The 14,715-nt window shown below is 32.2% G+C and overlaps 1 protein-coding gene across 1 annotated transcript; it reads right to left on the bottom strand.

Annotated features, from left to right (window-relative positions):
* Window positions 1–1,845: 1,845 nt before the first annotated feature.
* LOC133205439 (pre-mRNA-processing factor 19-like) lies at window positions 1,846–10,668 on the bottom strand. The gene is made up of 17 exons (XM_061341260.1): window positions 10,636–10,668; window positions 10,089–10,238; window positions 9,872–9,948; window positions 9,717–9,774; window positions 8,215–8,298; window positions 6,150–6,217; window positions 5,950–6,030; window positions 5,793–5,834; window positions 5,604–5,678; window positions 5,419–5,494; window positions 5,183–5,292; window positions 4,760–4,915; window positions 4,423–4,492; window positions 4,108–4,263; window positions 3,677–3,777; window positions 3,430–3,491; window positions 1,846–2,589 (listed from the first exon to the last, which is right to left on the bottom strand). The coding sequence occupies exons 1-17, from the start codon at window positions 10,652–10,654 to the stop codon at window positions 2,445–2,447; spliced, it is 1,530 nt and encodes a 509-aa protein (XP_061197244.1). The 5' UTR covers window positions 10,655–10,668; the 3' UTR covers window positions 1,846–2,444.
* Window positions 10,669–14,715: the final 4,047 nt, after the last annotated feature.

Genomic DNA, 14,715 nt, shown 5'->3' with positions numbered 1-14,715 from the left:
GTTTGTCCTATCTTTACCCTGGCCATTCAGAAAATTGGAAGGTGCTTATACAGTCTCTCCGTTATAAAACTTACATTATATTACTAAAGCATGTAAAGCATAACAAAATTAAAAAAAATAATTTAATAAAAGCATTCCCATCTACAATGGGGTGATGGCACAGTGGTTAGCATGGACAGCTCCTGACCCAAGGGCCCTGGGTTCAAGTTCGGTCGGTTGTTAAAACTGTATTCTTATTTGGGCTAGTTATTTTACTGGTGCACCTTCTCAACCCAGAGGTTAAAATTTTTCCCTTACACATGAAAGTGTGTGAATGTAAATACATTAGCACCATAATTGTGGCAGCTCTGCTTGTATGCTCCCCAAGGAGTTGAGAATGCTGTGGATAATACGAGTCTCGCCAGAGGCTAAATTGTAGAACTTGTGCAGGGCAATCTAGTTTGTGAGTAAGACTACAAAACCTACTTTTACAATTTAAATGCATTTTAAAACTGGCAAATGCCCTTACATATATGTATTAAATCTGACAGATCAACAATCTTACGGGCAGACATTCGACTGCAATTATAAAGGACGGTGTGGGAGTAAGATACAAGTAAAATTGTTGCATTCTTATTAAAACAAGGAGGGACATTGAAATGAAATGGAAAATAGGGCTATTTCAAATATTCCAGTGTTGGTCGACTTGAGATACCATGCATCATGAAATTTAATGCAGTACCAATTTTTCTGGAAAAAATTTTAATTTTTTTTTTCCCAAATGGTATGATGTATTTGTGGGGGCCTTTATGGAGGGAGGGGTGCACAATAGGACAAATACGGTAGAGAAATTAAGTCACAAGTTTCCCAGGTAGTGTAGATTGAAATTTGTTCAGATCATGGTGTCTGGGCTTGATTAAGACCACAACAGGGTATCAGTCTTACATAGAACTTGATAGGGAAAAAAATAAATTCTCAGCAATTGGGGCCTGGAGTTTTAAGTAAGAATTGACAGAAAAATATTCTATAAAAGTGCAAAACAAGAAAGTATCCCCATCTGACATGTGAAAATTCAAGTTCATCTATTCCTTTAAGCCTTTAAATTTCGCCACAGTAAATGTTGATATTTTTACAAAGGAATATACAAGTATATAGACACCTGATAACCACCTCTAGTGTTTCCATGTCTCTCTGTTTGTCCTACCGGTACTTTCATTTTTGAATTGTTTTATTGGATTTTGAAAATGATCACTGTTCATCAGAAGTTTTTTTCCCTCCTAATATATGATATATTTCAAAGTATCCCAAATGTAGGTACCTGTAGGTTCGTCAGTGTACCATAATCAAGCTCTTGGATTCAATGAAGGGCCGTAATACTATTTTGGTATACTTTAAAGAACATTTTGTAAATGTACAACAAAATTGTTAAAAACATTTAAATGGAATTGCAACTGATGTGAGCACTATTGCCCAGTTCTGGATCTTGTTACAAAACAGTATGTTTATAATCATCTTTTCAAATTCCATAATATGACATATTAGTTGAACGAAATACTGTAAGTAAGCAGTTGGTCAGCCATAGGAGCCATCACCAAAATCAAGACCGAGGATATTTTTAATTAGTCAAACCTCGCTATCTCGAACTTGAAGGGACCAAGAAAATACTTCGAGATAACCGAGGATTCGAGATATCCAGGGTAAAATACATAAGGAAAATATAGTTGGGACTTCAAAATAACTTCGACATATCCATGGTATTCGATATCTGTGTTGGAGAAATCGAAGTTCAACTGTACATGTACATGTGTGTTTACAAGAAATAGACTTACATAAAAATACATGTCATGTAGAATACAAAGAATTAAGAGCAGTTCTGTTCTATTTTTATTTCCAGAAAAAGCACATTTTAATTTGAACTGATTTTTAAATGAATTTCTACAATCACTGTTACAGCTTTAAGTTTTCCTGCAATTTTGCTGTTTACACTAAACAAGACAAAACCATCTTTAATATTAAAACACGGAAGTGAACCACTTTAAAAATGATATGATTTAAATGATTTAATAAATGATGAATGGAAAATGACATGAACAGGAAATGGCAAATTCAATGTGGGTATGAAAGAACTTTTTTTTCAAAAATATGAAAACCTATGAGCAAATGCAAAGCTCTATATAATTAAAATTTAGTGAGTAAAGATTACTCCAAAGATCATGATAAATGTACACTGATTCAATTATATAAAAAATTGTTCCGACATATTTTATTGTTTTAATGAAGAAACAGCAATCTGGTCGTATCACTGAGTTACAATACCATCAAATTGATTAATTCTCTACATTAAAAACAGAATGTACAAATGCCTCATCACATATACATACATGAAGGACAAGGTTAATACAAAATCATAAAAATGTCTCAGCTTAATTCTACCATGAATGAATTCCCACAAACTTTTCCTCCATTCATGACATTCCAAAGAATTTGACAGATCTATCCATGCTTGCTGATGCAACAAATGTGGCGTTGTGACCAAATCTTACTCCCGTGGCCATGGCGGTATGGTCGTTGAAGGAAATCAACTCCTGCCACTGCTTGCAGAGGTACACCCTGTTTAGTAGGAAAAAATTTATCAGTGTTAAAGTACATGTAATGTTGATGCAACAAAAAGATAACAGTACATCTGATGACCCTTTTATATTGATGAACTTTTCATGTTCAATGAAAGGTGATTCAGGATTTTGAAAGCCATTGAAATATATCAATATTATATTACAAAAGTGTCTAGATCAGTCGAGTTAGATCATGTCGAGGTAACAGAGAGAGACTATCAGAGTTTGATCTGATGAGGAATGTCCAAGTGCTGCGACTCTTCTGATCAAGTTACTGTCATGCTAAATTTATCATGTACCCGCCAATATTTTTGAAGGAAATTACAAGGATATAAGTCAATATATGCATTTGCATAAACATGGAAATTATGTGTATGTACATAGTACTTGAATGGGTTTTTTTCTTCTTGAGTTTGCAATTTCATGAGAGACTGAATGTTTCATTGAATTCATTGTGACTCATTCATTCAATGTTGACATAACTTTTAGTACACAATGCATTCTTATCTGTGTTGTGGTGGTAAACTAATTGTTAATGTTAATTTATAATACTATCACTCTGGCATTTCCTAAAAGCCATAAAGGATGAATCTAATTAAATATTAATATAGTACAAGTAATTAACATATAAATGTTAAGTTCTGTGAAAAACATCACAAGTCTTAAAGAGTGATGAAATGGATTCAGAAAACCAGAGTAGTGAACTGAGAAAAATCAAACAACACTCTGAGAAATCAATAGTATAAAAAAATCAGAGCAATAATGGATATATGATAAAAAAGTGATATCAACTGACATATAAATGTCCAATGTACTCATAAAAATAAACTGCCCATACCTGACATCTGATCCAGCCACACTCAAATAAGTTCCACTCTGGTCAAAGGAAAGGGACCTCACCTAAAACAAAGGATTTATAATTTAAACAGTAGGGAATGGATTGCTTGCAAAATAAATGCCCATCTCTCAATATGAAAGCTATAAGACAACATTTTCTGCCTTTTTATAGGTATTCAATTTTAAAAAATTAAATGTATTAAAACATATTGAAGGTATTTATGATTTGTATTTGAATTTATCCCTACCTCATATTTGTCTGTCAGTTGAAGAGTCTTAAAGTTCTTCAACTTCCTCAGATCCCACAATTTGACAACTGAATCCTCAGCAGAGGTAGCCAAGTAGTAACCTAAAACATAAAAACAATATCAGATTAACTTCACTGCCCTGTTTTAAATTCACCCAAACACACCTGGGTGAAAGAGATTATTCTGTGACTCTGCCCCATTTTAAATCTGTCCACTTGCGACAAAGACAAAAGGGGTGAAAATAAAATTTGGGGAGAAAATTTCCTTGTATACAGTAACTTAGTTTATGGTACTGAGTACAACAGCTGTTACATGTATCTTATTACAACCGCTACACTAAACTGAGATAAAAGTTGGAAGTTTTACATCCAAAATTTTTCTCTCATTATTTTCTTTGAAGTGAACATTATGAGAATATTTTGAGAACAAACCATTTTCAGAGAAAGCGATGCTGGTGATGGGTCCTTGGTGGCCTGGGAAGTTAGCTACATTTAGCCTTCCTTTCAAATCCCAAATCTTGATCATGGAGTCCTCAGTGCCAGTTCCAAAAATAAGACCATCAGGGTGAAACTGGGCACATGTGAGGGCTGGAAAAAACAAAATTACTTGCAAACATCATTTACACCAAGGTGTAAATAATTTCTAATTTTGTTAAGAAAGACATCCATAATGACTCGGGAATTTTTTAATTGTTACTTTCCAGTGGAAAGAGCCAGGCTTATACATACATGTATTATCAAACCTACCATGCTGAGATGATGGATCGCTAACTTTGGTTAACACTCGTCCTTGTCTTATGTCCGAGAAGGCCCAATGCTATTTAAAAATTAAAATATCTGTATTTTTGTTTACTAATTATCAAAACAGCATTGTCAAAAATGATTATAACTTGGAAATGGAGTGCATTAACTACATACATGTAAATTAAAGTTAATATTAGCAAGCTTACAAATTGATACACTGATGTTTCTCCATAAAGCTATGGACTCTACACAATTGTGAACAGACAAACTTTTTCATCCTCCACTAAAATGTGCTTTCAAGGACTTTAATTAGATATGTAATACAATGTAAGTGACTAACCATGTCTGTGGAAGAACTAAGAAGGTAGTCTCCTGTAGCATGTAGGCTGATTCCTGTAACAGGGGCGTCATGGGCCCTGATCACCTGTCCACACTGGGCCGTCTCTACCCCCCAGACACGGATTGTTGCATCAGGGGAGGCGGTAAAGACAAGTTCCTATAAATCAGTATCAAAATATCTGTACAGGTATTGCTTGTCACAGAATCAGAAACTCAGAAGTCAAACTAAATATTTTCAAATAATATGCAACACTTTAACATATGAAGAGGGTTTCCAAAAACCATAAAATGTATTTAAAACAGTTTTATTATGTGTAGATGCAAGTATAAATTAGTTATCATTCTTGAATCTTAACCTATAATTATCGAAATAGTTATCCAGCAGGATAATTCTATGTTTGTATCACTAGATTTGATTACTTACATCTTCTGGATGATAAATAACACTTGTGACCTTCTTTGTATGACCTTTGAGAATGGCCATGACCTGCTCTGTGTCCTTGTTAAATACCACTGCATTTTTATCATTACCACCTACAAAGAAAAAACACCTGTAGACATCTGTTTCCAATCATTTTAATGAAAGAATGTTTTCCCCGCATTTTGTTTAAACCTGAATTTATATCTATTCAAGTTATATGTAATATGTTTATTCTTTACCTGTAACAATTTTGGAGGTGTCCTTCAAACAAATGTCCAAAGCCAGAATTCCAGGAACGCTGGCACTGTGCAGTCCCTGTTTGCAAAGAAAACACAACAATTACTAGAATGTGTTCAATTCCTTGATTTTCTCCTTCAGAATTTTCACCATCATTGAGTAAGGGCTAGTAAATAGTGCAACTTACAGTATGAGATGCCAGCTGTTTGAAAGATTTAATGTCTTCTGTTGTTGCAAGCCCTTCTGGTACAGTTTTACCTCTCTACAATAAGATTGAAATTACAAGTTAATCTAGAGATCTGCTTCTCTGCACATTCTTGTGATTTCTCTGTGATATACACTTTGTGTAACTTGAAAGATCACAATATATTCCCACCTTTTTCCTCTCTGCTGTGAGAAGTGTGGCTTTGTCTTGCAACTACAAATTAAAACATCAATCATCAAAATCAGGATAAAAAATTATTATGTTCAGTGTATATAAATAAATAAAATATTTTATTAACACATTCATAACTAAATTCATCCAAGTCTACCTTTTGGAGAACTTCATCACTCATGCCGGTCTCCTCCATGGGTTGAATGGCCGACTCTGGTCCAGCTTCCGCACCATACGTCTACACAAATAAACATAATTTTAGCTCTAACTCCAATCATATCTACATGTATCTGCAATTCATACACATATTCTTTATATGATAAACATGTGAAATGTCTGCATTTTAGCAGAACTTACTGGTTGTGGTGCTGGAGCAGCATAAGCACCAGCTGTGATGCCTGCCTGGGGCTTGAGGGTAGCCAATGCTGTAAGTATGAATTAGTAATATTCAAATGAAGTTTCAATCAACTACACCACTCAAATATAGCAATATCCTAATTTTCAGATTACAACTTATTATCTGTAGTTTTTAAATAAATATTTTGGATTGTTCTTAGATATGATTACACAAATTAGTTAGCCATAGTCTTAGATCTAAGGGGGGGGGGGGGGGGTATTATATCCCAGGTGAAAAGTTACTATACATTTGAAGATTCTTTGTGCCTATTTTGGGCAGAAAATATTATGTTAAAATTGTTTAAAAATCATGTTGATAGGTGTCCACTACTATTAAAGCAATTTTTAGTCTACCCCTTGACTAGATACAATTGATTGTTAAAACAATCATTCAGATAAAGTATACAGAAAAAAGTATTGAAGATGTAAATCAATAAAAAAATTAAAACAAAACAATAAAGAATTTTTAAAAACAGTACAGGGGTGTGCAATTAAAAAAATTAAGTACTAGCCCACGGGCTAGTGGTAGCAATAAAGTTACTAGCCCCAAGTAAAAAGTTACTAGCCCAAATTTAAGGGGGGGAGGGGGACAGAAAACTGTTTATTGTTGAAAAAGTCAGAGTTTTAGTGTCATTAATTCTTTTTAAAATTAAAGTTTAATTCTCACCAGTAAAATTAAATCATGTATAAATTAATAATTATGATAGAAAATAAAAATGAATTCAAATAAATTATCTTATCTACAATGAAATGAAAATAATTTTCTCATCTTAATTAATTATTTAATGATTATTTAATTAATCATTAAATACGCTGGAAATATATTTTATGTAAACCACATAACGCTTATCTTTCAGTTGATTGAGTTATCGTAAATAATTTAATGAGATATCTGCATGTGTATTTACCAAAAGCAGAGGAATAGAGGAAATTCGGATTAGATAAAAACGATCGTTTTTGGAAGTAAATAAGTCAGGTAGCACTGCAAAATGGATAAGATTATGGAGATTAACGAACAGTAGGAACATGCTGCCGAAATTTTTTTCATTTTTTGAGAATTTAATAGCAAATAGTGAGTGAAAAAACTGATAGTAATTTTCATATATAACATTGGTAGTTTTAATTTTTACTAGCCCAAGGGGCTACCTCTGTGCAGAAAACTACTAGCCCAACCCAAAAAAATGGTAGCCCCGGGCGTCGGGCGATGCTAATTGCACACCCCTGAACAGTATATTTTTAAAGTGGTATTAAAAAAAAATTAAGAAATGAAATATCCTGAAAGTGGAATTCCACTTCACAGTGTAGAAAATATATTTGCTCACAGGGTTCGACACTAACGTTAGTCCGTTAGTCTCAGACTAATACATTTCCATTCGGACTAATAAAATATGTGGCTAATTAGTCCGAACGGACCAATAAAAAATTCTGAAAAACAATATGAATAAATTACCGATGTCCGATTCTCGACAACTTTTACTGGAAAACCCCGCGGGTATTTTTAGATTTCCAGCTTTTGGCGGGTAGTTATGCAATGCCGGGTCAGTTCAGCGCTTAATTTTTCTACTGATCGAAGTATAAGGTATTAGCGATCATGATTTAGTATGACACTTTTAAGAAAGATGTTGGACGTTTTGGATGTAATGTAAAGACAAAAAAAAAAAAAAAAAAAATCGGGAATACGATCGCACTTGCTGATTGCGAGATTTCAATGAATCTGTGGAATAATATATTTCACGTAAATACTTTGTTTATTTCAAAAAATAATACGTATTTTAATTGTCACGTTAAATTAATGTTAAAAAACATCAATTTGATGTTTCTTTTTTTTTGACGGACTAATAAAATCGCGTGCAGACTAGTAAAAGTAATGAAGCACTAGTCCGGCTGGACTAAAGCCTTAAAAAGTTAGTGTCGAACCCTGTGCTCATCAAAGTTCCATTTTTCTAATTTTTATAAACTTTTGTCTATGATTTATATTCCCTATGGCATACAAAAATAAAATTGTCTTTTTATAGTAAACTCTTACCTTCTCTGGCAGCTGTGACTTCTTTGGTGAGACGAGCAATCACACGACAAGCAGCATCATGCTGATAAAGTGCATGGGACAATTCTATTCGAAAAAGTCATATCATATTGTGAAATATTCTTAAATGTGATGTAAAAATATATATCAAGGTTGTCAAAATAGTATTTTCATAAGGAAGAAAGTTCGAATTTCCTTTGGCAAATCATTCTCATACAAGTAACTGTGTTTATTGAAAATTGTGAAATTCAAAACTGCTTGGTGCAGTTCTTAAGTTTTACATTTCAAGAAAATAAATTGCTGGTTTATATAATCCTAGAAAAGTCAGGTACTGAACCACACATTGAAAAAAAAAAGCTATGATTAATGGAAAAAAAACTATTCATCAGCAGGGACCAACCTAGACCCAAAATTTAGGGAGACTTCACTTCTCCCTCAGAGAAATGTAGGGAGAAGTTTTGAATTCCAGGGAGACTTCTTGGTGCACGTGGCGCACATTGATCATTATTAAACTTTTTAAAAATAAAAACATTTCATTATTTATCACTTAAATACATTTCATTAATTTCTTCTGTATTATTTAAACATCCTAGTAAAAATAATTAAAAAAGAGAAAAAAGATTCTTTAAAAAAAATTATAATTACAAGGTATATAAATATCTAGCAAAATATATAAAACAATGACAATGTAAAAGTTTCTAATTGATAAACTTGTTTATCAAACTTTTTTTCATTTCCTGCGTAGTATGCACAATTAACTTTTATATGATTCACACGTTTTTCTCTCCTCTCAGGGTTAGATTTTCAGGCTCTTGGCATAGTCATAATTTTGTTATTTTCTCTTCAAAATTCGTTTTCAATGTTAAATTCTTTTTCTAAAAAAGTTTTGAAACAGTACATGCCGTTTGAACTACTTATGTTTATCAGACGTGTGTAATTTCTGAGACAGTTAATACATGTAACTCCTCAACATAACAGTAAAAATATGTCTGTATTCCACAGCATGTTTTAATTATTTGACAATAAAAAGATCTAAAATCATCTCCAACATCTTTGGCATGACACAGATAGCTGTCCAGCGGTTTTGCGTCTTGCTGTGTATAACTTTTAAGAATGGACTTTTTCATACACGGAAGCGTAAAATCTAGAGGAGTTCCGACAGAGTATTCGATGCATTGGTCATTAGTAGCAAAACAGGTGCAAGTGCCCTGCTGTTTCACTTATATCAGCAGTAATAAAACCAGATTTATGAAAAAGTGACGATACTACCATGTTTCTTAATAGATTTTTTATGATTTTCAATAAAGGGGTTGCAAATGTTAAAGCGACTTAAACTTCTCTTTCGTGATAAATTACGGCGAAGTTTGGAGCTCAAAAGCGACTATTTTGCCCCAGTCGCCCCCTAGGTTGGTACTTGCATCAGGTTCATTTTGATTTTCATTGATGCAATACTCCATGCATTATTGAACAATACAGAACTTTATCTTTGTAATTGTCAGGATTACCTTGTCTGGCTGTCTGTAGCTGTTGTCGCAGTGTAAAACTGTGTAACATTACAGCATCCTAAAAATTGATGAAATGCAGACATTTGATTCTTGAAACAATTTTTAAAAATAATACCAGTCTACAAATAGTAACACTATAAATAATTAAGATATACCCATTCATCCTGCAGTGCTTTGAGTATAGCAGGTATACTTGTGGCAGAGGGTGGTCTGGGCTTCACCAGAGGTGATGCTAAAATGAAAATAATTGATGTTAGGAAAGAAACACTTATTTTTCCTACCGCTTATATTCTATACCTATGAAATTGTCATCTATAAGAAATTTTACAGATCTAGTGATTTAATGGTTATCATTTTTGTAAAATCACAAACCTTTGACTTCAACAAGCATTTCTATTCCCAGCTTCTCCCCATTCATTGGATCAGAGCCATTTTCTTTTATGTATTTTTCAATGAGTCGTCGCTCATAGATGTGTCCAGATACTGGTGATATAACAGGTTGCTCAGGAACATCATTACTGACTATTAAAAAGATTTAAATAATGCAATACAAAGAAGTTCCAAGCAAATAAATCAATGCAATATGATGCTCAACAATCACGTACAAAATACATAGCTTTACTTTATAAACTAATAGGCATCATAGAGTATTAAAAAAATATATATTTAAAGCTTAACACGTCATTTTCCCTTTGATTAATAATGTATATTACTGATATAGTTTACAAACAAAACCACGCTGTCCCGTCTTTACTACACCGGTATTTTGTCATCACGATTCGTATAAAAGCATTTAACAATACTGCTTTACCATTTTAATATATAAAACTTAAAGTAATTTCAACACAAATCAAACGTCAAAGACTAGGGATAAGACATAATGTGGGCGAATACAACGGCTTCTTTTTCAAACACTTACTAGCACAGCACAGCGCCATTTTGGTTGGGGCACGTGATCAAAATGTAGGAAACAGAATATTCTAAACAGACAAAATATTTCCGTTTTCATCGGAACTAATGGGAAACTTCACGATTCCTTCAGTTTCCGTGAGTTAGAAACTTCGTGGATTGTTGCATAGCAGTTTTTTCTCCAAAATATCTTTATTATATTTATTTTACTGTCATAACTGGGAAAATTCAACACTAACAGCCATTGAGACAAATAGTTGTCTTTTTCAAAATGGGGAAGATGCCTGTAAAAACTTCAATACACAAAAATAATAAATAAATAAATAAATAAATTAAAAGAACATTGAACTTATAAACCACCCCAACTCTTCTGTGTTAGGTGGTGTTTGGGGAGGGGTGATGTCCCACTCCTTTTTAACGACATAAAATATGAATAGAATGACCATTTTGCAACACAAAAGGACTGGGGACGGGGGGGGGGGGGGGGTGGAACGGATTTTTCAATGAAAATTTCCATAATAAACAGTAAAAGGGATATAAAAAAGTGGGGACGGGGACAGACACCCTGTTAATACGATAGGTATGATTATGTATTGTTTTAGTAGGTGATAGTAATGACTGAACGTTAGCTAGTCAAGAACTTGATATTTTTTCAGAGAGAGAGAGAGAGAGAGATTACATACCAAACGTTTCTGATCAAGTTTCTGATACAGTGTACATTATTTGAATAATGAACAGTTGATTGATATGTGATCTTGATTTTTGTATAAAATTAATATATTATCTACAATATCAGGATTAATTATTGATTTTAAAAATCAATTTTCTATATTCAGAGTAAAAGTAGTTTACTTTATTAAAAAACAAACAAAACAAACAAACAAATAAAAAAAAAACCACACACACATTTTGTTTAAAGGATAACTTCTCTGTGAAATACAAGGGAAAATCTTGGTGCATTGTATAGAAAATGGGCATGGAATTCCATAGTAGATCGAGCAAAAAAAAAAAAAAAAAAAAAAAAAGATGTGTTTGTGAAACACTGATGCCCCAGTATGGCAACTCTTAACAAAGGTTAAACTTTCTCAAATGCAAGTCAACGGACAGGGCAAAAACTATATGCCCCCGAATCTTAAATTAAGGGGGCATAAAAAAAGTACATAATTCATAATAACAAGAAGAATAATTCATAATTCGTATAATACATACGTCGTGTGCTGGGGGGGGGGGGGTGTTTGTCAACTTGAAACTTGTTTTTTTTTCAATATCGTTCCATTTATAACCATCTTGGTATTTAAATTAAAAAAAGTACCAAAATAATTGAGTTTTAGATTGCATCAATTCTAAATGTACAAATTCCTCAACATCGTTACATATTTTTAATTACTGTAAAAAAAGAAGAAGGCCCTATGTGACACTATGCATGTCAAACGTTGAAATATTCGATCTTTTTCATTTGCATTGTATAATTTTCCATTTGTATTGTATAATTTTCCATTTGTATTGTAAAATTTTCCATTTTTATTCTATAATTTCTATAATTTTTCATTTGTATTCTATAATTTTTCATTTGTATTGTAATTTTTTTAATTGTATTCTATAATTCTCCATTTGTATTGTATAATTTTTATTTGTATTGTATAATTTTTTTTATTTGTATTGTATAATTTAATTTGTATTCTATAATTTTCCATTTGTATTGTATAGTTTTCCATTTGTATTGTATATTTTTTTTTATATGTATTGTATCATTTTTATTTGTATTCTATTCTTTTCCATTTGTATTGTATAATTTTAAATTTGTATTGCATAATTTTTCATTTGTATTGTATAATTTCTCATTTGTACTGTATAATTTTCCTTTTGTATTGTATACTTTTCCATTTGTATTATAAAATTATACAATACAAATGTAAATTTATAGAATACAAATGGAAAATTAAAGAATACAAATGGAATATTATAGAATACAAAAGAAAACCATAGAATGCAAATTTAAAATTATACAATACAAATAAAAATTATTCAAAACTAATTGAAAATTATTATACAATACATATGAAAAAATATACAACACAAATGAAAAATTATATAATGCAAATAAACATTATACAATACAAATGAAAAATTATAGAATACAAATAAAAATTATAGAATACAAATGAAAATCATAGAATACAAATAAACATTATACAATACAAATTGAAAATTATACAATGCAAATAGAAAATTATAGAATATAAATGGGAAATTTTATAATATAAATGGAAAAGATCGAATATTGCAACGTTTGACATGCCACAAATTATTGGTTGCTAAATTTCTAAATTTTATGAGATAAAAAGTCAGACATTTTTTGTTTCGAACTGTTTTTTATAACAGTTTTCAATGTACATGTATTTGTTTTACAAAGAATGACTGTATTTGGTGCACGGTTCGCTTGGGTAAGAAAATATTATAGGAAAAATTCTGAAAAGGTGACTTATGTTCTTCGTAAATGCTTGGTAAAACCGAAGGTCCTACTCTGACCCCTATTTTTTTCCGATTTTTATTTTAGCTCTATGTGTACACATAGAGCTAAAATAAAAATCGAAAAAAGGGTTCAGAGTAGGACCTTCGGTTCTACGGAGCAGTACCGTAAAAAATTTGTTTAAGATTTTTGATTGCACGATTCAATGTCCTTTAAAGATTGTCTGTATCATCCATACTTACATTTTTGTACGTGTCCTTCGGGGTCAGAGGATGCGGGGCTTAATTTCAGATATTTATATAACCAAGCGGCATCAGCATTTCCTCAAACACATTGGTGTCATCTAGATATCGATATTTCTGTAGCAATCATTTCGTTTGGTTAAATCTTAAGAAGAATTTTATGCTGCACATTTGTCGTAGTTCAGGATAAATTATACAGTGTACAACTGTGGTTTCTAAAGATTTTTGCATTTAATTCAAGTCTTGAGGTACTCTAATTTGTAGAAGTATATTTTTGTTTGTTAGTTGTTATAATAAAGTGTGGAATATATATGTGTGGCTCCACCTTCTGCTGCATTCTAAAATTGTACTTAAGTTGTTATGAATAACTGCACTTAACGATGGGTTTTGGGTCTTTTTTCCGTCGCTTCTGTTGCTTTTATATCTTAACCTTATTTCACTTCTGTATATTTACTAAAGAATTCTGTCAATTTGGCACCAAAATTTAAATGTTAAAATGATTTTAGACTGTGATACAATAAAAAAAAAAAATCTATGTTTTTTGTCCTTGCTGCTTTCCAAATATAGAGAATTAATACTTTCCTGCCCTTGGTTAAACATTAGGTATGCATGAGATGTGGAGCTAACATTGTAAGAATGGCTCTAAAATTAGACTTGATAAATAACAATGACATGTATAACAAGATGTGTTGGTGAAACACTGATGCCCCCGTATGGCAGCTTATGGCGAAGGTTAAAGTTTCATAAATGCAAGTCAAACTCCAGGTCAAGAAATAAAAAAAAATGTTGGTACTCAAAGAAAGGTCTTGTCTCGAGGAAAATACCTGTGAAATATGAAAGCCCTAGTAAAAACCGTTAAAACGTTATATCGAAGGTTAAAGTTTTTAAAACTAAGTATAACGGCAAGGTCAAGGTCAAATGGTGCCCAAGGGAGTTCTTGTCACAAGTGATACACATGATCGTGAAATGTGAAAGCCCTAGAGCCGAACGTTCAAATGTTATGGCCAATTTTAAAGATTTTTAAAAGTATTTTAAAGGTCAAGGTCAATGCCAAAAATTGTTGGTATGAAAAGGAAGGTCTTGTCACAAGGAATAGACATGTGAAGTATGAAAGCCCTAACACCAACTGTTCAAAAGTTATGGCCAAGGTTAAGTTTTTTAAAAGTAGGTCAAACTCCAAGGTCAAGGTCAAAGAGTCAAAGTTGGTGGTATATATAGGAAGGTCTTCTCACAAGAAATGCATATGTGAAGAATGAAAACCCTAGCACTAACTGTTCAAAAGTTATAGCCAAGGTTAAAATTTCTCAAAATTGAAGAAGGGGCAAACTCCAAGGTCAAAGTCAAAAGGTCAAAGTTGTTGATATGCAAAGAAAGGTCT

Source organism: Saccostrea echinata, unplaced genomic scaffold, assembly GCF_033153115.1.
Source record: "Saccostrea echinata isolate AGI-Se365-2 ecotype Australia unplaced genomic scaffold, CSIRO_AGI_Sech_v1 ptg000054l, whole genome shotgun sequence".
Lineage (NCBI taxonomy): Eukaryota > Metazoa > Mollusca > Bivalvia > Ostreida > Ostreidae > Saccostrea > Saccostrea echinata.
The sequence above is the reverse complement of the archived record's forward strand: the minus strand, read 5'-3'. Positions and strand labels throughout refer to the sequence as shown.